We start from the raw sequence: 23,711 nt of genomic DNA, 5'->3' as shown, positions 1-23,711 counted from the left end.
CGAACCAGGCTAATATTGACGGACAGTGGGAAATGCAACTGTGACCTATATTTCCAAAGGTTACTCTATGATGTCATGGGGTACATCCCAAGTCTCTTAATTGCATCCCCGTTTCCCTCACTTGGGTCCTTTCCTTGCGTCTTAGTCCCTCCCACCAGGGATGCATGGAGGAAACCATGCGAGGAGAGAGGAAACGAGGAAATATGTTTTAAGAGACATGAGACGTCCTTTCCTCTGTTGCGTCACGTGAAGCGACGTCTGTTTCTGATGACGGAGGATCAGCTGATCACAGCTGGATGATCTGTCAGTCAACTTTAACAGCTGGAGAGACTTTTGAGAAGTTTGTGTCTGTTCACAGGATCACTGTACTTAATAACAGTAACTGATAAAGACGTGACTGAATGAAATGATGATGAATGATGTAAAAAGTGTTTCGTCCCTCCAGCTCTCTCTGACTTTAATTGTTTCCATAATAAAAGTTATTGAGGGAAATGTCAGATTATGAAAACACAAATCTTTCTAATAAATGAAAGTTGTTTGTGGTCCTTTTGTTGTTCAGTCTACAATGAACATTTATTTAAACCAGACTGTGAATCAGAAAACGAATCAAATATAAAGCTTGAGTTTAATCTGTGATCCGTCTTCACTGTTTACATGTTGAACAAAATCAGTCCGATCGGCTGCAGCGTCCAATCACGTAACAGATGAACAATGAGGGGGCGTGTCGGCCGTTAAAAGACTTCCTGGAAGTCTGTTCTCGTGGGTCCTCGCTCATGGCTCCTCGGAGATCCCTCCTCTCTCCTCGGAGATCCCTCCTCTCTCCTCGGAGATCCCTCCTCTCTCCTCGGAGATCCCTCCTCTCTCCTCGATCCTCGCTCCTCCGAGCTAAATAAGAGCTTTGGGACGGCCTTCAATAAGGCGGAGCAGAACAACAAATATTGCTACTTTTCCTCCTCCATATATCTTCGATGTGTGTCGCAGAGGGAGAAATGTGCGGCTTCCCTGTCGTGCCTCGAACGGTTTTCAAACACATTTAGTCATGGCCATTGATCTGCACCTGATGCTTTGTTGATTCGATGTACCTGACTGCTCCAGTTTACTCAAGCCGAGCGGCGGTATTTGCACTACAGACGGCGGGAGCCTCGGGCTGAGGGCCAGCCGAGTATTTCTCCTTTCCAATGCTGTTAGCTTGCACGTCGTCACAAACAAGCGACGGAATGTAAATCGTACTTCAGGTGAAGTAAGTCAGAGCATTTCTCTGTACTTTTATTCTAACTTGTGTTTGGAAGTTAATGTATTTCTAACAAGACTAAATGTCTTTTTACACAGCATGAAATGAAGTCATTTGGAGGGCTTCAGTATTTATACTTCACATCTTTACTATTCCATCATATTTACAACTGGTGGGCAAAATAATATTGCATTTCATTCAGCTGATTGCTTATATTAGCATCCTCACATGCTAATGTGCTAATACACACATAGTAATTGTTGGATATTACCAAAGAGGATGTTTAGCATCCAACATTAAGCAAACCAGACCGTGGTCTTCACTTCTATAATTTGCTGAAACTCAATGCAAATGTGTTTACGTTTTCAAAGTGCAGCACGCATCAGCTGCGCAGTGACGCAGCACGTCACAGTGCGCCGTTTCATTTGACTCGTGCCGCTCACCGAGCTGTGCAGACAGAAGAAAGTAGTCAGGGCGCAGAAGCAGAGAGTGTAAAAAGAAGAAGAAAAAAGTCTGCTGCTTATAATTCTACTACTGCTGTGTCTTAGCGTATTATAAACAGAAATACTATTCGATAGACACCTGGAATATCAAACTTTCTAAACTACACATACACATACTGTCACAGAACATTGTCCTGTTGCCGCTTATTGTGAACCCTGATCGAGATTCACCTCACTGCCCACAGGAGGCCATGAATAAGAGATTGAAATCCAGTCTTCTGAACAGCAAAAAGACTGGCCTGTCAAGGGAGCATATTTCTGACATGTTGTTCTGAACTGCCAGTGTCAGTGGCCTAAAGTAGTGGCCGCAGGCCCCGGTGCACTCTTTTATGACGGGCCCTGTACGCTACTAAGATATGATGCATACACACACACACACACACATCGTCCCGTCACATGATCACTTAGAAACTTCACAATTGACAACATTAACATAAAATGTAACCGACAATTATCAGTGCATATCTGTACATGACAAAAATACCTAAGAAAAAAAGAAATGACTCATTTAATTGAATCATTTTTTATCGTCAATTCATAGTTTTAATCGTTTATGTAGAATAAGCAGCATATCATTTTGTTAAAGATTGCTACTGACTATTTTACCCCAAAAAATGAAAATTATGAAGTGGATGGGTTTGCCTTTTCGAGGGAATATATAGCAAATGGCAAAAGCGAGTTCTCTGAGTTATTCTGTGAACACAGGCCATATTTCTGAGTGTCCGATTACTGCCCAACATGTTGTTAGAGGACCCGCTCTCTATGCCCCCTCACCCCCCCAGCCCAAGGGTCCTAGTGCAGCCGCATTGCCTGCACTATATATTCATGCCCCTGGTTAGTGAAGCTCTGAGCAGCTTTAAGTCTGTTACTGCTTTTTCCCTCATGATGAAATGAGGTTTTTAGTTTAAAAGTACATAAAAAGTGTTTTCAGTGGGGCGAGGTGTGCGCGCTGACTGGAGAGCCGTATGGATCGGCGGAGTCTCAGAGATTATGTCCATTGATCAGACAGGAGGGGTTTGTGGTTTGTATCGACGGCGGCCTCCTGTCTGACGTTGTGTTCTGTGATTACAGGGGCAGAAGGAGCCGTGTTCAGCAAGTCAGTGGAGACGCCACACGTCAGGGCCGAGCCGTTCAAAGAGCTGAGGTGAGTCAGAGTCTGTTTTTTATCACAGCGCACAGCATGTGCAATGATTAATTACATCATGGGCAAACTTGTATGTCAACTGAGGCAGAAACACAGAGACATGAGTACAAATAATGTATAAACAGTTCATAAACAAGTAACGTTATCCTGCATCTACGCTGCGTAAAAACTGCAGCATTCACACACAAGCACAAACGTACCTCCACAGAAAGTAATCACTCGCTGAAGCAAAACTTTGTTTCCTACAATCTGATTTGCCATTGCTGACTGACCGTTACAGCAGAGGAAATTGAATGCAAAATCTATTTTTTGTGAAATAGAGGTGTAGAATCTGCTGATTTAGATCAGTCCTCAGTAACAGTTCAAACAATGAAAAGACTACAAGCCTATTTCTGAATCTGTTTACATCCATACACACACTTACCAAACGATATTCATTAACAGTGCAGACTAATATTCCAGTACCACAGAAAGGCAATACTTACATTTTTCTGTATTTGAATTCATGATGTATGGATAATTGATGAATCATCAATGCTCTACGAATGGCTTTAAGATCCAGTTTGATTCTTCAAATGCGTTTATCAGCATTTTTTTACCCAAGAAAAGTCTATAATGTGTCAAAAAATGTAGCATTGAAGGATTTAGAATCTATGAGCTCATTTCAACATCGACATTTATGCATTTTATGAAACCGTGCATATTATATTTGAGGTCACAATACTTCCGCAACTTACTCAAGTGTATACAAATCTTGCCACCTTTCTATTGACTTGCGGGGGGGGTGACACGCAGTAAAGAGGCAGGATTTACATGTAGAAATCTATAAAGAGGTGGAAAGAGCACTTTTCCATGGGCAATTAGTTCTCCTGTCCAGTAATGTCTGTCTGTAGGAGCCAGAATCACTGCTGTCTTACATGCAAGTTATCTTTCGATCAATGGGTCCATCTTTGGCAACAGCTGCATCACCCCTCCCCCCGTCCCTTCCATTTTATTTATCAGTCCCTCTGCACTTCCAAATCAACATCAAATGTTCATTGACATCAAGAAAAGTCAGAGCAATATATCCTGTATCAAAGGGAAATGGACCAAATATGTTTCAGGTGAGAGAGAGGAGTAAATAGAAGCTGAGAGGAACTGGAGACCATCTTGCAATGGGATAACTGCAGCCGTGGGCCCTCAGGTCAACACTGTTTGGTTGCCGTTGTTTTCCGATCCTGAATATAGAGCCTTTAAAGTTGCGGAGTTATAGTTTTTATGGTGAAAACAAAGCAAAGTTGACATTCATCAGAGCCATTTGGAGCTGGGCAGATAGTGGACAGTCGGTTTATCTGAGTTTTTTGGACTAGAAATGGATAACTGCTTTGGCTGGAAATCACAATAATGAGAGCAGTACAGTAAAACCAAAGACTCTAAGAGAGAAAGGAGCTGAAACGAACTGCTGATTCACATATTCAGGCGGCAGAGGGAGGAGGAATCAAATGCAGTTCAATGATTAACTGACCAGGTGAAGATATCGAAGCTTCCTGAAAGTCCAAACAGAAGTGATTGAGAATCCACCGGTAATAACCAGAATGGGCCCGGAAAAAGGTGTCGACGTACAGATACAGATACAGGCGTCAGGAAACAGGTTGCAGGGCTCAGATTAAGAGCACAAAGAGCAGGGAAACAAAAGCATGAAGCAACGTTGACAATCTGGCAGGGAATGAGTGGAAATGAGCCGATGATGTTTGAAGAAAGCACTGCAATCAGACAGAGATAAATGCAATAGTTTAATCTTCAAGCAAAGAATTCAACCCGCGTTCACTCTCCGGAGAGCCACTGATCTATTCCATTCTTTACATAGTCTTATATCGCTGCGAGGACAGGGTTTTCTGGGAAAGCTTTACAAAAGCTGAACGTGATGTCATCTGTCATGCGCTACAATTGAAAGACCACACTCTTGAATAAAGACAGGAAAAGAGCCCCATAATTGTCCACTTCTGCCCTTAAGTGGACTAAAAAAGCCATCCTGACCACAGATTTGTCACGAGGGACCAAGTTACAGCCACCTTTCAAGCCCGAGAGTTTGGGTGGACCCTGTCTTTAAGGCAGACAGGTGTCACAGGTGTTCTGCTCCAACAGTCAAATTTAACTCTGACAGTGTGTGTGTGTGTGTGTGTGTGTGTGTGTGTGTGTGTGGCTGCATCCTGCCTCGCTCTCCTCCGTCGTGTTAGTACCCTGTCCGTGTGTGTGTTGTTCCGTGTGGACAGCCAAGGATGTCTCCTTGATGTAGACGTCTTGTTTATCATCTTTCTCCTGGCTGTGCTGTCAGATGTGATGACAGTCAATCAGAGCAGAGAGAGAGAGACATCGTGACGGTGGCGAGAGAGAGAGAAAGGGAGACATCGTGACGGTGGCGAGAGAGAGAGAAAGGGAGACATCGTGACAGTGGTGAGAGAGAGAGAAAAAGGGAGAGAGAGAGAAAGGGAGAGAGAGAGAAAGGGAGACATCGTGACGGTGGCGAGAGAGAGAGAAAGGGAGAGAGAGAGAAAGGGAGACATCGTGACAGTGGCGAGAGAGAGAGAAAGGGAGACATCGTGACGGTGGCGAGAGAGAGAGAAAGTGAGACATCGTGACGGTGGCGAGAGAGAGAGAAAGGGAGACATTGTGACGGTGGCGAGAAAGGGAGACCTCGTTACGGTGGCGAGAGAGAGAGAAAGGGAGAGAGAGAAAAAGGGAGAGAGAGAGAAAGGGAGACATCGTGACGGTGGCGAGAGAGAGAGAAAGGGAGACATCGTGACGGTGGCGAGAGAGAGAGAAAGGGAGAGAGAGAGAAAGGGAGAAAGGGAGACATCGTGACGTGGCGAGAGAGAGAAAGGGAGAGAGAGAGAAAGGGAGATATCGTGATGGTGGCAAGAGAGAGAGAAAGGGAGACATCGTGACGGTGGCGAGAGAGAGAAAGGGAGACATCGTGACGGTGGCGAGAGAAAGAGAGATTTACAACAGGACAGAAAATGAGAGAAAGAAGAAGAACAAAGCCACAGTGCTGTGTGACAGTAAAGGGGAAAAAAGAAGAAAAGGTTTAAGAAAAGACAAACTGTGAAACAGAAAAATGCAACCCATAATTGTCAGAATACTTATGATATAAATGTTGAACCCCTATGGCTTTTTATAAGATGTATTTACCTTGCACACTTGTGTTTTCACATACTTTATGTTCTCAGGTTTGATTGGGCGTGTACAGTCTGTGCTTGATTGACATCCCCCTCACACCCCTGTGACATTACTACCAACCACGACGACCAAAACACCTATTGGCCGTTCTTGTGCTCAAAATGATTTTGTTTATTTAGGTGAAGCCCTGACCTTTGACCCACAGCCATCACTCAGCCAAATGTCCAGGGTCTAACCAAGACTTTGGTCCATGACAATGTAGCTCTTAATCCAGGAGGCAGTTTGTCATGAAACTTGCCGTGGATGTTTTTGTTTGTCACTGGATGACTGGATGACATTTTGACTTCATTCAACCAGTGAGTTTTCGCTGTATGTGTGGCAGTGCTTAAAGTAGCCGGTCGTTCTTACACTGGAGTAAAGGTTGTGAGGAAGAGGTTGTTCTCAGACCAAGACCTGGTCTTAACGCACCATAGGTTTCCTTAATGAATGTATCCTCAAAAAACATTTGCGATGAACATTTTGCACTTCCGTTCAATAATAATGTTCTTCTTAATTCACCGATTTTTTTTCAGGAATCTTTGCATTATATTTCCCTCAGAGCACATTCATATACAAAGCTAAATAATGTTGTTTTGGTGCCCCAACAGATACACTACAGCAGTCATATAGAGCTTCGTCCTCAAAACCAGCAACACCCTGCTGATACCTACTCCATTCAAATTCCAAGCAGACACCAGACTTCTTTGCAAGTCTTCTTTGCAAAATTGTAACATTATTTTGATCTGCAGTAAAAGAGAGGCGGAGATGGAAAGTGTCTGTGAGGTGAAAATAAGAAATTCTAGAAAGAGAGAAAAGAAGAGATGACTAAAGTACAACGTGCGAAGATTAAAGAATGAGAGGAAGTGAGGGGGGATAAAAAGGACGTGAGCAAGAATGAAAGAGCTTAGAAGGACAAAGTATAGGAGACGGGCAAAACAGGAGAGAGCGAAAATAGAACAGAGGACTCGTGTTTGTCAGATACAGACGTAGATAGATGAGGAGTACGGGACAAAAAGAAGAAAGGCGAGGAATGAGGAATGGAGGCATAATACAAAGAAAAGAAATTGAGCTTTATTTGACAGAGAAGAAATGCTGCAGAGACGTGCGTGACGAGAATTAGGGTTTGGACAGAGAAGGACTTTGATGACAAATATCTAATAACAGTATTATCATCAATCACTGCTGCTTTCCTTTCAAAATCATCCTTTCCAATAATAAGACAGTGTGAAAAGTCCCGTCAGTGTTGCGCGGATCATTTCTGAGCGCCGCTGCAAAGCCCCTCATCATGTGATTGTCCGTATCATTTGTCAGTCAGAGTCTCGGGCAATGTGGGTCTTTTCCTCCTCTCCAGTGTTTTGCATCTTTGGTGACAAGCAGTCAATTGAGAATGAAATATGGCACAAACTATCCAATTATATCAGAAAGGTGGAGCGAGCTCGTCGGTGCATGGCTAAAATCCAATCTTACTCGAATCTCTCCCAACCCTTTGGCAGGTAGTAATCGAGGATTCAAACCCCCATTTCGGGATATCGCGTTAACCCCCAACACACACACTCACAAACACACACATTGACAGTAACCGTCGTATCCATCGGGAGGTCATGCCTTGTCAACAGGATGTGTCCTTGAGTCTGACAAACACCTTTGTGAATGTGAAATGGCAGCGTCGGGGAATTTGATAGTACACCTTGATTTATGTTCCGGCCAATTCCGAGCACATATAAAAGGAATAAAAAATGAAGCAATAAGAAGGACAGTGAATGTGGGACAGTGAGAGAACAAAATGGAAGCGATGGAAACAGCTGCGAGGAGAATTGTGGCGGGGGGGGGGGGGGAGGGGGTTCTTCAGGTGAAATGAGATGTGGCTCAGAAGCTGAGAAACTGAAAGTTTTCACATCATGAAAACTTTGATCGACTCACCCAAAGTCAATCTGGTGAAGTTTGTCCCATGGCTCTTCCTGTATGGACAGTTTTTAGTGCCCTGCAATCTTCACTCTGCAATATTATTGTGCTGAGATTGAAAAACTGAGCTGACACACGGAAACGCACAGCAGGAGGCTGAATTCAGTATTATACGGGATGATCACAGCATGTTTATAGAGCGCAGCAAACAATAATATGGACAGTATACTGTAGCTATATGACAAAGTAAGAATTCAAGTATGAATCATGAGAGAGGAAGCCATCGCACCTGCGAACCAACCAGTGGTCTAGAGCAGAGACTCGGTGAACGTTGCCTTAAGCTCTTTCCCCTCGGTATCTTTTCCTCTTCCTCTCCTTGTCTTCCTCGCCTCTCCATCTCAGCTCTTGTTTCAACTCTTGCCGTCTCCAATCTCCCCTGCGCTCTCTCCATATAAATGGCTGCTCTATCTCGCGGTCCCTCCTCATCCTCACCCTGCCCTCACTTACCCTCCACCCTCCTCTTCTTCTTGCCTCAATTACCTTGATCCACCGGCTTTCCCTCGCCCCTCCTTTCCAAGCCCGATCTGCTGGTCCTCTTTCTTCTCCTCTCATCCCTCTGCCCTTCGTCTTCTCCCGTTCTTCTTTCATTCTCCTCACGCGCTCACGTCCTTTTTTTGTTTTATTGTGCTCACTTTGCTTCTCCCATATTAATCTCTGATCCTAAACTTCTCTCTCTGTTTGACCTTGTTGTTTGATTTATAATAGCATGAAGCTGCACAGCGCCGTTATAAGCAGTTCACCAAAAAAAGGAATACTGCGACACCAACGAGGAATTTGGGCCAAAAAACACATATTCCCATTAGAAATAATGGGCAGAATATTACATTACTGCAAAAGAGAGCACGTCTGCTGCTAGCTTTCACCATGATCACCTTAGCGTTAGAATAGGGAGCAAACTAAGGTCCCATATCCATGACACTTCTCTTCCTCTCCCTATTTCCCCTTCCCTTTCTGTCCTGACTAATGTCACAGTCGCACCTTTCTTTTCCCTCCCCTCACCCATCGTCATCCTCCACACCTTCAGCTTGCACTGATCTCAGTAATTCAGCGGATGGTGTGTTCCCCCAGCAGAGTGTCCGGCTGTTGGCGAAGCAATCAGCTGCACTCGCATCGGCCCGAGATTGCCATTTAACCTATGATTTGCTGCGTGTCACGACGGCAGCCGATTTCAACTCACCGTTGCTTATATATTTATAACGGCAAACCGTTCTGACCGCTGTGCTCGCACCGCACAAGAAACGGTTACGGAGAATTTGGAGAAGACGTCGGTGCCAAGGACAAAGGAGTTACGTGTCGAGGAGACGGAGAGTGCGAAAGCTGCCCGCAGGTTTCAGACTGTGCAGGTTTACATTTCCTGTTCATCAAAAGCCTCCAATAAGTTCTGTTGTTATATGAAGGCGGTCGATATGATATTTACCTTTGATCCCAGTTGCAGATATGAAATGCTGCCTGGAAAATACAGAGAAAGGGTAAGAGGAGGATGTACAAAAGTGAAACAGAAAACAAGAGGGAGAACAAGGTGGAGCTTTATCGATCGCTGTGGGGAAATGAGTTTGTGGCATCCAGAAAAGTAAAAGGTGAGATTAAAAACCAGAAAAACCAGAAAACAAAAGACAAATGTAAGCAGCACAATAAGCCGGAGACAGAAACTGGAAAAGAGCAAATATCTTGACATCGGCTTGTTAATAGTGCATGGCATTCTTGAAGTTGGTTTGTACGCGTATAGCTTCCAGTTTTCACAGTTAAATCGAGATTTTTTTATTATGAAATATGAAAAAGTGTTTGTATTAAAACGACACAGAAAAAAAGTGAAGGAAATGGTCAAATTATTCACGGGGACTGTGTAGGAAATGAAAAGTCATGTAACCGTGGGAGAGACATATTCCGTGGCCTGAACCCCGGCGGAGCAACCTGGGAGAAGGAGGGAGAAGGAGGGAGGAGGAGGGAGGAGGAGGGAGGAGGAGGGAGGCCTTCACGTCCAACACTGAATACCTCTTTTCAATTTGGTAGAAACTCCCTCTCTCTTCCTCCTCTTACAGCATTTCTTTGTAGGGTTGAAGATCCAGGTACCTCAACCTAGAGCCACAGAAGTTTTTTACATTATGGATAGCTCCTTCTCAAGTGTATCCAAAGATGACCTGAGAGGCTTTCATGGCTTCAGACTGCCACCAAGCTTGATGAGGATGCCTTTAGGCTTGTCGGGTGTTTGAACTCCATTTTTCCACTCGAAGCCAGAACCCCAGAGCTCTACATCCCTGAGCTTTTCTGAAGCCTTTTATCATTCTCGCCGCAACCTCCGTGGGACGAATTTTTTGCTCTGTTGTCTTGCAAAGCATAGGATTAAAGTCTCAACCATGTTCACTTAATGTCCAGACGCAACGGGTTTAAATTGCGCTGGCTCTAATTTGTTTTTATTCGCCCTCCGGTGGCATCGGTTAACGAGAATACTAATGGGTTGTGTCAGCACTGTTGACGCAGGCACAGACAGAGAAAGTAAAATAAAACAAGCTGGCCGAGTGAGTGATCGGCCCGATGCGTTTGGAGGAGAGAAGACATAAAACTGCAAATTAATCCAATTTAATCGAGCGCTCGTTTTGAATTCAGTATTTCAACTGAACAACTGAAAATCAAACAACGATGACGAGGCGTTCGATGATGTGCGTTTGATTCATCACCATGTTTCACGCACTGTAATTCATCTGTGTTCAGGCTTAACCCTCTGTGGTGCAGAGAGCAAAGGGTAATGCAAAGGAGATTAAAGTTTTAATTTGGAAACTTGCTCACCCTCGTAATCAGTGGAGGTTTTGTCACGTATGCCAGCTTTTGGTCGCCATGTCTTCCCTTCGGTATACTGTAACTCAGGCAGTGCATCCGTGAGAGTGACCCGCAAATGGATGCACCTCAATATTGTTCCTGAAATACCTCAATAAACTGAGCCTTCGGAAGGAAATATTTGGAGAGGCACCACAGATCAGCCAATAGCTAATAACTACTGTAATGATTTGTGTTACTTAAGCACATTGTACGTTGCAGAATACATTTATATTGGTGTTTGCCATCTAAAACTCAAATTCCCTGTATGGGCAGGTTGTTTTCTCAGAGCTTCAGGTGGACACCCCATCAAATGGCTGTTGGTCACAGCTAAAGTGTTTATGTTGACAAGTTGTACGGTTAGGCGCTGCTGGCCTTATGGTGAAGAAATAAACAGACAATCTTCATGCTACAATTTCGTGTGTGTGTGTGTGTGTGTGTGTGTGTGTGTGTGTGTGTGTGTGTGTGTGTGTGTGTGTGTGTGTGTGTGTGTGTGTGTGTGTGTGTGTGTGTGTGTGTGTGTGTGTGTGTGTGTGTGTGTGTGTGTGTGTGATATCAATGAAAACCTTCCAAAGTGTTGTTTTGTTGTTGGTGAAGGTGATAAAAACAAATGTCTGCTCCGTCCAGCACAGTGTCAGAATGACAGCCTAATAAACAGCCTGCTTCAGAACCGTGACTTTAGTTTACAGGCCCTTGTTAAATTGGACTGTTTGACACAAATCATACAAAACAAAATGGAACAATTCCAATTTTCTACTGACGATCATAACAAAGAAAACTAATTGTGGGTTCATTCACGGCGTAAACTTCTGTGTTGCCTTGCTTTCTATCCTTTGTTTTTAATAATTAGCTGTCCTACTCAAACGTTTGGAGGAAACATTATCGGTGACAGCGCTGTTCTTCCTCTGACTCTTCCCAGACTCGAGTCGCCCACTCGCTCCCTCGTGATGGAGGCTCCTAAAGGCATCCAGATCCTGGCTGAGGCAGGAGACATCCAGGCTATCTGCAGGAACGAGCTGCGACTGGAGTCCAAAGACGGAGAGGTGAGTCTATCAGTCGCGCAAATGAACTTTTCACAACCTTTATAACCTTTCGTTGAGTTGTTTGTTTGATGACTATGAAGCTGTGAAGGTAAAACACCTAGATTTGTCCGGGAAACGACCAAACCTTCCTCTCTGTGTACTGACAAGTTGAGAAATCAATTTCTTAACTTGTCTTGTCCTCCGGCCATACTGGCTGATGGGGCTGTATCTCAATTCAATATTTCTGCTGTCCAAACTTATTTTTAGCAAACAGCGATCCAAACAATAGTTAGCTCCCTCAGCCAAAATGGACCAGCATTCAGCTCATTGGCTGGTGGCACTTTCTCCACATACTGGCCGTCCACCAGAATCTGAAAGAGCCTCACAGAAAAGCAGGGAAATAGAGAACGGAAGTTGATTGTTTTTCTCATTCTTTTCGCTGCCCATCCTCCTTTCAATCACCAATTCTTTGGGTCTTTCACATGCTTACTTTCTCTTTTCCATCAATCTTTTACTCTTTTCCAGCTTCCTGACTTGTCCCCTTCTTACTTCCTTTGTCCTATTTTCTGGATTCAACTTTACCTATTTACCATAATTTTTTCCCCTTTTAGCTAATGCACTTCTCATCCTCATGCTACTTCTTTCATCCTTTCCTCCCTGCTCCTAAATTCCTCCAACCATCCCCTGATTGGTTACACACATCACTCCTCACATTCATGACAGCCGGCTGTGCTGATAAAAGGATTTCCCACCTTAGGTTGCACCAGTCATGTCATGTCAGATCTGTTCAAATCAGCGAAGGAGGATTAGGGAGAAGAAAGTGTTTCAAAGTTTCCCACAAAAACATTTCCATACGTTGAGACAAGCTGTGATATGAGATGGACGAGGAGAGAGAGACTGTTTCTGCAAGGTGCCCTTGGATTAAAAGTAACCAAAGTAGCCACGCCCACACCTCATCTCCTTGCAGTTTTCACGGGTGTGTGGTCGAAAGTGAGGCTGTTGAACTTATGATGGTCAATTCATATAATTAGAATCACGTTCTCACACTCCATTAGTTTTGCAAATGTCCATTTGTCAAACCTCTGTCACACACACATACACACACAGCCTTTCTCTCTCGCTCTCTCTCCCCTCAGGACCCCGACGGCACTGCCACGGCTTTGTGTGCAAGGCTGTGCAAGGTTGTGCAAGGCTTCGGTCATTAGACACCGACAAACCACACAAGCAGATACAGAAATAGACACGCACACACCTGAAGCCACTCAGAGTCGCATAACGACAACTCTAAAAGGGTAACTTCACCCAGTCTAACCAGAGGTGACAACGTGTTTTCCCACACCATGCACACAGCAGTGATGTACTGTGGCACACCTAAAACCTCTGGCTCTGAAAAGTGAAGCCAATGTGGACGTGTCTTTTTCTTTCCAACGGCCAACAGGAAGACCCTGGTGGCTAAATAAGTCTGACTGTATCGAAGTCATTGAGAAGTTGACCTTACTTCTCACTGAGTAAACATGAGTTTATGGTCTCAATCGCTTGTTTCAAGTCTTCTTCAATGCAGCATGGTTTGTAAATGATAGGCCCATTTCGAGTCAAATGGACCATAAAGCAGGGTATGCTTTAGGCCGGGGCTACCTTGTGATTGACAGGTTGCTACCATGGCGTTGCCTGGTCTGGGATTGTTTGTTTTGTGCTAGAACGTTAACCATTTTACAGTGTGTTTATATTTCATGAAAGTTGATTGTAACATTTTGGATTCTAAAAAGATAGCGTCCGGTTGTGCGTAGCGTCTGACGGAACACGTACTTTTCTATTTCCATCAATGCAGCTCTCAACAGGCTGCATAAGGACTTCAATACACAATCACAAAGTAAGATCACACAGTGTGTGATTGTGTTTTGGACTCTGGGCACTGCATGAATGTGGGTGACCAACACTCAGCGCTGTGACTGAACACATTCTGTGTAGACAATGATGGAGGACTGCAGCTGCTGCTCTGCTAACGTTCTACTTTTGCAACACAGACATTGTGTGGACATCGAGATAGCTTCATTGATTCTTGTTCCCCGAGGTTGTGTGCAGAGTACAATGCAGAGGCAAAGTCCATCGTCAACGTGCGCAAAGTAGGAGAGTCCTGGGAAATTAGAAAAATTTATCGAAGAGAGAAAATCTGTAAAAAACCTTTACTTGCCTCATCCATATATACTTTTGTCCTTCACTACAAACAAGCACGCTCTCAGCTGCACACATACATGAAATCATCTCGTCACACACACTTACACCCAGTGGCTCACACTGTCTGCCCCTCGTGGTGAAAGATTTGTTCAACAGCAGCTGTCTGAGGTAGTCAGCTGAGACTCTGCTTTAAAAGTGTTCCAGGTCATTTGACGGCGATGCCTCCCAGAGGCGCCTGGTAATGGCTCCTTTACCTTTTTTATGGTTGGAGAGCTCCTCCTCTCCTCGGCCAGTGAGATACCAGTTCTGTACGAGCCCCAGGAGGCCGGGAGGAGAGGGCAGATAGATGGGATTCATGCAGCAGTGGTTCGTGTCTGTGCAGTGGGAGAAAGGCAGTTTCTTCCAATCAATGCGGGGTTGAAGGCAATGAAATGAGTGGATGAGTAGCTGTGTGTTTTTTGCGGTGTTGCAGAATGAACATTTCCGGTATTTTGCTCTCTTTTTATTCCTCGGGAGACGAGAGGAATGACCCGGGAGTCAGCAGACAGTTATGTTGTGCTCTGTTTTTAGCAGGACATGGTTTTCAGGTGTACCCTTCTCTTTGTCAACTAAATATTTCAACAATTTATGTGTAATTTGCTCACGACATAGCTGACAATGCACAGCTGATTTCTAGTGTTTGAGTTTCCTTACATGAATCCCAGAGTGAAAATGAGTTTGTGCAATACATTTACACGTCCCTAGGCTGTAAAAGACTTACTTTTACCCTTTACCCACATCTTGTCTCCTGCTTCAGGGGTTTAAACTGATGATTTTTATTGGTGACAATCCCGCTTCCCTGTCCTGTAGGCTACCGCTGCCTCAATCCATGAGATATTTCTCCATCGAGATGATGCCAAGCAGATGCATTCTGGGTGACTTTTCTCACGGATACTACTCTGCCTCTTGAGAGTTCACACTGTGTACTTCAAATTCAACACACAGCCTCCGTCATTCACTGCACCCACTCAGCTATTCTGTCACTGTGCAATTAATGTGTTAGAGAGTTGCAATTACGCTGTAAGTATGGATTCATACATCTCTCATACATCAAATCTGATGTCAGAGAAAATGGATATTTAGAAGTCCAAACTTTAACCTTTCAGACTATCTGAAACCGTTATAACTCTACTTAAAGATGTGTTACTGGAGAAACGATTTTAAAGTTGATGAATCTTGGTTGCTACAAGGTGACTTGAGGAAGAGCTACGTATGTTTCACTGCAGAACTGGGTCCACACGGAGCTCTAGGAGGTATTGACTCTCATCCGAACTGCTTCTCACTCATAGTGCTTGCTGAAGGTCATGGTCTACTGGAGCCAACAGAACCACATCATCTGCAAAGAGCAGAGATGCAATTCTGAGGTCCTCTAACCGGACACTCTCCTCCCCCCAGCTGCACCTTGAGATCCTTGTCCATGAAAAAATCAAAAACAGAATGTTTCTGGAGACCCCTCTTTAGCTTGACGGCCTCCTTGCCACCATGACAGGCTCCAGCAACCTTCTGACCACAACTCCGAGCAGCCGCTACCACAATGAAGGTTTTTAACGTAGCTGCACTCTGATTCCATGTCTCAACCCTCCATTCCATGTCCCAACCCTCCCCTCGGTTGCACGAAAAATTGCCACTTTAAGACACGATAAGAAAGAAACGCATAAGATATTTTCAATTCTCAGGACCTTTAGACAATTTGCTTTTGTTTCTCATTGACTTTGAATGCCATTTAATACCACTGAAATCTGCTCCGCATTCACCTAGCAAGCGTGCATGTCCCCCAGAAATGTCAGAGAATCTCTTCAACGACCTCGAACTGCCTATTTCTCCCTTTTCTTCCTATTTGTCCCACAGGAGATCTGCTTATTGTGTCCCCCCCCCCCCCCCCCCCTGTTTCCAATTTCACCAGTTTTCTCTCCCTGTACACCAGATCTCTCTGGATGCTCGGAGGATTCGCCTGATGCGGCTGCCTGAGGGGAAAGCCTCCACCAGCTCCTCGTCCTCTGGGAACAGGCAGACTGTCTACGAGGTTTGCGTTTGTCCCAACGGGAGGCTTTTCCTGTCCCAGGCCGGCATTGGATCCACCTGCCAGATCAGCAACAATGTCTGCCTTTAGGACTGATACGTACAAATATAAATAAATACACAGATATCCTGAAAGAAAAACGGACAAAAACAGACAGAAGTACACATATTGCCTGCCTCCAGGATCAATAAACAGCAAACACTAGATACAAAGACTGCCTGATCTGTACCTATACAGACACACTAATGTATACACATTACAATTACACTCTCAGACTGATGTTTAGGCTAAACCGATATCTTTTAACAGGCCAGTACCCGAAATTTTGGATTCAAGCTGCTGACAGCTGGTCTTTTGTGCCAATATTTCAATGCTAAAAGATATTTTCTCCCTTCATTTTCTACGTTTCAGAGTGGAAAACCTTTAAAAACAGTATTTAGAGCATCATGGGACACTAAAACTCTCCTCTGTGTCGTACACATCTCTCTCAGCTCTTTATACACACAGCACTGCAGGAGTTATTGGGCTTTTAAACTGAAATACATGAATAAAAACAATAAAAAATCTTTGCAACTTTTTTATACAACTGAGGTCATATTTGGAATATACATCGGACACTGACTGGCTGTTTGATAAAAGGACATTAATGGAAATATATCGGTCTGACCCTAACAGTCATACATGACACCGCTATTTATTAATAGCGTACACACATACGGCAGATGCACACACTAGCTTACAGACATGCATTCACACAGTATACATGTAGTGTACGTGGTGTACACACACTCACACACACACTGACACTCTTTGCTCGTAGGAGCCTCCTGGTAGAAACTGAGAAGAAAATCTCCAGAGATTTACGAGAAGAGACACCGATCTGTTCCCTTTCTCCCTCAAGCGCATATCAGTCCGAGAATCACTAGGGTGATCACCCATTGCAACAGGCCCCGCCCCTTTTTCCTCGTTTTTTTTTGTTGTTCTCGGCTGGTCACCCCAGCTGAGATAACTGAAGGGTTTATACTTTTCCTGTTGTTCATTAGGCAGTTTAAAGCCCCATAATGTCGGCTATAAGCACTTAATCGCAACTATTCAGAATATTAGATGGTGTAATGAACATGAAGGCGTGTCATGGATGTATTATAAGAACTAGATACCAAAATGCCACCCATTCATTTGCTCGGCCGGCACTCAAGCTAAAAAAAGGTTTCCAGTTCACCGACTCACTCGGCCTTTAGACTTTACTTTGGGATTGTGTCACTGGTGTTAAAATCACTATTCGAGGCTCTGTGGAAGTTTTACCAACATAACACCTTCATGGATTGTACAGTGGCCTCTGGGGTGACACTGTTTCCAGCTCTCTTAATACATCCACCGGACGTTTTTGAAGGCCGACCTCTTATGAACACATACCAAATCCAGAAGTGTATGTGCTGTGTACGTGTATCAGCATTAAGTTATGTGAGTGTGACAATACATGAACCCCCTTTGGATTTTGTGGAAAACAGAAAAAAATGATGCTTAAATGTAGAACAGTGGGGAATTTCCAATTGAACTTATAAACGATTGGGTAAACGTGTATTCCAGTTCAGAAGGCAGACAGGAAGTCTTTCTTTGTTGAGATCTGATTCATTACAACACATTACAGTGAAGTTGTTTATCAGTAAATTAGCCCACAGAATATTCAGCCCATTTGGTCGTTGTTACAATCAGTTTAAAGTGTATTGTGATAAACTAAGACTGTTCACATCATATCACACTCACCCAACTGGGACAAGCCCCTCAAATAAGCGTTCCAGTGCTATCAGCAGTTCTTCATGGGAATTATTAGTGTAGTCACTGTTAACAACTATTTTGCTGACTTGGATTCTGACATTTGAACATGTTGTGGTGGAGAGGTGTCGCCAAGTTCTTCCACTTCTTGTGATATGATGTGAACATGGCACAAGTTCTGCCACACAAACCACTAAACCACTGGTCCAGTGTTTTGGTTTTTATTTGATGTTGATTTGAATCTGAGTAGAAAGCTGTTTTGATTTCACATAATGACTGTCAGAGTTCTGTTATGTGTGAAACATGTCATGAATGTTCACTGTAAGCTGCTTTAGCCTCGTCGGTGGTCACCCTACTTGTTTCTTGCACTGGGACGTTTTTACAAAAGGACAAACAAACTCTGTTGAAAGAGGGGAACTGTGCCTGTGCCTTATGTCGATGCACTTGTGGCAAGAAGAAGCACATCACACGGACTTTCTTTGGCATCAACGAGTAACATAATCTCTGATTTCAGTTCCGTTTCATCCCAATCACCAATCTTTCCCTTTGTGTGAATGCAAAGACCTTCGGCCACATCTGACTGCTAATGGCACTTGACTCTGCAAAAGGATGAGTTGTTTTCCCATTTACCCCTTCAGCTTCCCCAGTATGGGATGACGCTCTTCTTACTTTGCTTTTTATCATCATATATTCTGTGTGAAGACACGTACGTATTTCTGTTGATGATTTGAGTGGCACACTTATGATCCTGTGGAGTTCAACAGACAGGTGACCTGATGGGTCTGATTCCCACTGCTTAATGCAGACTACTCGGCCGAAAACATCTGTTTTCTCCAACATGTTAAGATCTTTATGTCTTTGCACACTTGGTTTTCATCTGAACAGGTTCAGATGATGAAAGCATGTTAATGTATGAACTCTTTTCCTGTGTTTTAGGTGGAGACCACTTTGATCTTGTTTCGTATTAATATGCAATACCAAAGCACTGCAGCACTGCTTCCTAGCTCTATTCAAACCCTATTATAATTAACTAGTTAGCTAGTTGGTCTGACTCTCTATGCTTCGTAACATTACTCCTCCACTGCTCGTTCTAGGTATTAATTGAAAACGTGATTGCCGTAAATCGGTTAGTTTACATGGAGATTGGCAAGCTACAATGTCCGTGAAAGCAACCGTACACTTAAAATGTCTGCTGCTCTGACCATCGTGCTACGTTGATTTGAATGGGAAGGTCTGTTTAACTCACACAAACACAGGACTTTCACCCAGGAGAACCCTGTTCATGTCCCATTTGAAACCAAAAGTCAACATTTCTGCACGCATGATACAAGACTGATATGGTTGTAACTATGAAATATAGTTTTTGTTCAGAAACGATGACATTCAACGTATCGGTGGTTTTGCAGAAACGTACAATGCCGAATTGTTTTCTGGCGACTGGGATGTTTTACAATACGATTCTTTGGTGTGTAAAGACGTAAAGATCTTTGGCGACAACACCCACGAGAAACTAGACCTTTTGACCCAGTGCCTTGTGATAACTCCTGAACACAATCATCGTAGCGCACTGCATTTATTCACATCTTGTGTGGCTTAAAGTGTCGCATCCTTCTGAAGAGTCAGGTGAACCCACCTGCTCACTGTCTCTCAGCTTCTCTGTCGCTGCGTATTAAAGTACTTTCAGAAATATTTCACAACAAAATGGAACCGACCTGTTGTATTTGTTTTTTGAATACATGTACAACAGAGGAATACAAATTTTTGTACGGTTGTATTTGTAAATAATGTATACACAACCACGTCGGTGCGCATCAAACAATAAGCGCTGACGAAGGACAAAGTCTGCTCTTTTTCAAAAAGGAAAGCCTTTTTTTACAATGTACATCACCATGTGTTTTATAGTAAAATGGCGGAAAAATAATGTTACCGGATTCATTGGGTTAGCATGTACAGCAATGTATACAATGTTCGCCTGTGGAGAGCAAGCTGGTTTTGTTTGTATGCCTTCTCCTTCCTGTACTTGTCTCTCCTGCTGAGCTCAGATGTTTCACACAAACACAAACTTGCTCTCTTTTTGTTTTGTTGTTGTTGTTCTGTTGGGCCCAAGGTCTTTGCATTCTCTCCAGGTGTGATGTGTGTGTGTGTGTGTGTGTGTGTGTGTGTGTGTGTGCGTGTGTGTGTGCGTGTGTAAATTTGTGCAACTACGAGTGAGCTTTTGTTTTCTTCTCATGCTCCACAGAACGTGTTAAATGATTCTCAGAGAAGCAAAACACAGAAACCAAAAGTAAAGAGAAGGAAATGATGCACAGGGTCAACCATGAGTTACAACGATGGGAGTAATACAGAAACGGACAACAAAAATCTATTTACTAAAAGACACAATCATCAGATTAATCATCAGATCATAAACAATGTCAATCGGACTGAAAATATTCCTAAAGAGTGCACAATGCACACATTCTGGGGTGTAAGTAACCTGAAGGTGATGCGATGATGACTCTGATCAGACATGACCCGGTGGATTATATTGCTGATCAATGAATAATGTCACCCGGACTACATTCTGTGATTCAGCGCTGTGTGTTCACGCTGAGTGCTCTGTACTTGCTTCCCAACATCCATCTTGCAAATTTCAATTTTTCTTCATTCTTCAGTCTGAAACTGCCGTTTATGGAGTAGTTTTAAAAGATGCCAAAATAAAAGGCGTTGTTGAAATTGACTGCAGTCGTCATTGGATCCTCCCTGACGAGACAAAAAAAACAAGACGAAATTCTACCTGCTGAGCAAGAAACCTTTATCGCTGCAGACCTCTCTCTTTTTCTTCATTTCACTTCACTTCATTCTAAATTGAATTAAACATGACAATACAATGGTCATGTTGTAAGCATCCAACAACTGCAACTTTCTTCAAGCTTTGAAATTGTCCCAAAGGGGTTGTTGACACATTAAAACATATACTGTCACAAATGTCAGAGACTAATGTTTAATTAACATCCGGGTTAGCTTGACCGGATGCGCCGGTATTAAGGATGTGTTATGTTTACATTGATCTACAGATGGTGGATCACCAAGTTGACGTTTCTGTAGGAGTCAATATTCCTCTCACTCTCTCTATGAAAGTCAGTGAAATCTCAAAAACAGGACAAGCTGATGGTTCAACATGCTAATTCTCATCAATATTATGCTTCCCTTATGTAATCTTTGTCTTTTCTTTGCCTGCTGCTCTGAATACTGTAATGCCGACACACAGAACAAGATGTCACACCGCATTGGAGGCGATAGTAAGAAAGTTAAAACACAAGTTTCCAGACTTTTTTAGATGCTGGTTTCAGGGCACCTGAGAAAAATGTGACTTGACGGCATCTTAACAAAACAGGAAGTCATCATTTTCAGCACTTCGTAAGTGCAACAATTTTCAAATGTTTTATTATGGAGATAAAAGTTAGTGAAGCCCAGAAAAATATGTTAAAAATGATGTTATAGTTTAAACTACTACTTTACGTATACATATATCTCATGGTGTCCCCTGATCATATCGTTGGTGATCCAAACAGAAACTGGGACATTCAATCTACCCAAAATGTCATAAAACAGCTCTCCAGTGTGTGTTATCTTCTGCCGTTTCCTGAATCACCAAGTTTCCACATTTGGTTGCCATAGTCATCATCTTCATGGAGCTATATCGTTCTGATGGCACGTGGGTAATCATATGTGTGAAATTGGTTTCCAGAGAGTTGTGATGCCTTTCTTTGTCTCTTGAGCGTAAAAACAGCTGACGTGCGAATAAGAACCAAACACGCCCTGGAGCTTTTTATCGGTGTTAATCAAGCTTTTTATTCCAGGGAAAATAATGTGAACTGTCTCTTTGTGTTTTTTAAGGAGAAAAGCAGGCGGTTGTTTAAGTCCACGCCTTAATTCAAAGACACAATTGTCCTCTAGATGCCAACAATTGTCGCAGCAAGTTGGCAACAAGTCACATTGAAACGCTCTCTGGCTGCTATTTCTTTATCTAACAACAACTATCAAAGGATGAAAGTTAGCAGGATTAGCGGCTCCCCTATCAATCACACATTCGATATGCCAACTTAACTCTGTTATCAGGGTTTTGACCCGTTTATTTTTTCTTCACTCAACAGCTCTGTCTTTGTCGTTTCAGCGACACTGACGGCTAACCGAGGACGTTTCAAAGTCGAGCGTCTTTTCTTTCACAGGATGGCGAAGATTTCACATGATTTTGTAAAAAAAGAAGCTTCTTCTGATTCTTCATACAAAGAGCCGCTCTCTTAGAGATTACTCTTGGATTATTGGAATAAGAAGCCGATAAAGATGAGAGTGATGATTGACCGGGCTTCTCTCCGTCTCATGCCTCAGCTGAAAGGAGAAAGGCTTTTCACTTCTTTTTGTTTTTTAAAGAATCTTACCGAAAAGCCTGCATGATGAGGAATGAACATGGACAATTTGACAATTTGGCTTGCACATTTTGGGTTCAGGTGTTACAGGAAAGCTGCTGTAAGAAACCTTTACTTTTGTGTGTTGTGGTTTTCAGCTTTTCATCTGGTGGATGGAAACGTTCTTCTCTGGTTGTCATTTGCTTGTTTTGTTCATCAATTTGCTTTCGCCTGTGCTCGTTACTGAGATTTATCACAAGATGTTGAGTGCCATGTGTTTGAATTCTGTTTCATGTGTAAAAGTGTAAAACCTTTAAAGTATATTTTGCGTTTGAGCTGTTTCCTGAGCTGTCCGTGTGCTTAGTAGGTACTGGATCAATGGTGTTCATGAATACTTTTGAATGAAGTCTTTTCACCTGCCAGTGGTACCAGGTGGCCGGGCTTTTTTGAATTAAAATGTAACACGTGGACAGTCTGTACTCCACGGCGGCTAGAAGAAATGCTAACCAATATATTTACAGTGTTGTTTGATGAGGTGTGGTCATTTCTCCTTTTTTGTGTTTATTTTTTGGAACGTGCCATGTGACCTTTTGAAAATGAATGGTTTCATTTCAGCGGAGATCAAGGACTCTGAAACAAAACACTCCGAGGCTGTTTCAAAGCAGTGGATGTTTTTGTACTCTTGGGCCCTCAAGAAGTGTTCCGAAAAAAGTTCCAATTCTGTGAATCTGAGATTTGTGAGATTGAGAATTTGATTTGTCATTTCGTAACTTTCAGGATTGTTTTTTCTTTCTTTTGTGTGTGTGTGTGTGTGTGTGTGTGTACCGTGATGAACGCAAAGGGCATCCTCACACATTCTATGCAAACAAAGGGATATAGAACACATTGTGATAATGCAATGAATTATGTCAGTAAATGCTCTTCGATTTATTATACTTTCTGTATACAGTTTGTATTTATGAGTTGCAATCTAAACTGTATCAATAAACTTATTTTAAAACGAGTATTTCCACCTGACACAGTGACAAAGTGTTTCACTGAAACCCCTCAAACACACACGCAGCAAACCTTGATCATCTTACATTTACTGGATCCAGAGATAACTACAGCAACACATCACGTCACATAACCCATCGTAAAAGTACAGGGATTAAAACAAGTAATGCCGAATTTTCACCACTGCGAAAAAGCTTGCGGAGCTCGCAAAGAGCGATGGTTCACTGAGAGATTAAGAAAAGTCTTGCGTAGGCAAGGAAGGATGTAAATAGTTCAATAGGAAATAAACAGTTTTAAACAATGTTGAAGGCCAACAGTGGGGTAAACTAATTTACATTGATTTTATAATTGTGTATTTCGTTTCAGCTATTTTAATTGATTGGTTGTTGTAGGTATCAGTCGGTGCCACCTGTGGTCATTGATCAGAAACAGCAGGAAGACACTCCGAGTGA

At 43.0% G+C, this 23,711-nt stretch overlaps 1 protein-coding gene across 1 annotated transcript in view; it reads left to right on the top strand.

Moving 5' to 3' along the window:
* Positions 1 to 23,280, top strand: part of sgcd (sarcoglycan, delta (dystrophin-associated glycoprotein)) — a 100,642-nt gene extending 77,362 nt beyond the window's left edge. The window contains exons 6-8 of the mRNA XM_079283877.1: positions 2,806 to 2,878; positions 11,766 to 11,889; positions 16,007 to 23,280. Of these exons, the coding sequence (XP_079140003.1) occupies positions 2,806 to 2,878; positions 11,766 to 11,889; positions 16,007 to 16,192 (383 nt within the window). The 3' untranslated portion in view covers positions 16,193 to 23,280. The remainder of the gene's footprint in view (positions 1 to 2,805; positions 2,879 to 11,765; positions 11,890 to 16,006) is intronic.
* The last annotated feature ends 431 nt before the right edge of the window (positions 23,281 to 23,711 follow it).

The sequence above is a fragment of the Melanostigma gelatinosum genome (genome assembly GCF_949748355.1).
Source record: "Melanostigma gelatinosum genome assembly, chromosome: 14".
Taxonomy (NCBI): Eukaryota; Metazoa; Chordata; class Actinopteri; order Perciformes; family Zoarcidae; genus Melanostigma; species Melanostigma gelatinosum.
The sequence above is the reverse complement of the archived record's forward strand: the minus strand, read 5'-3'. Positions and strand labels throughout refer to the sequence as shown.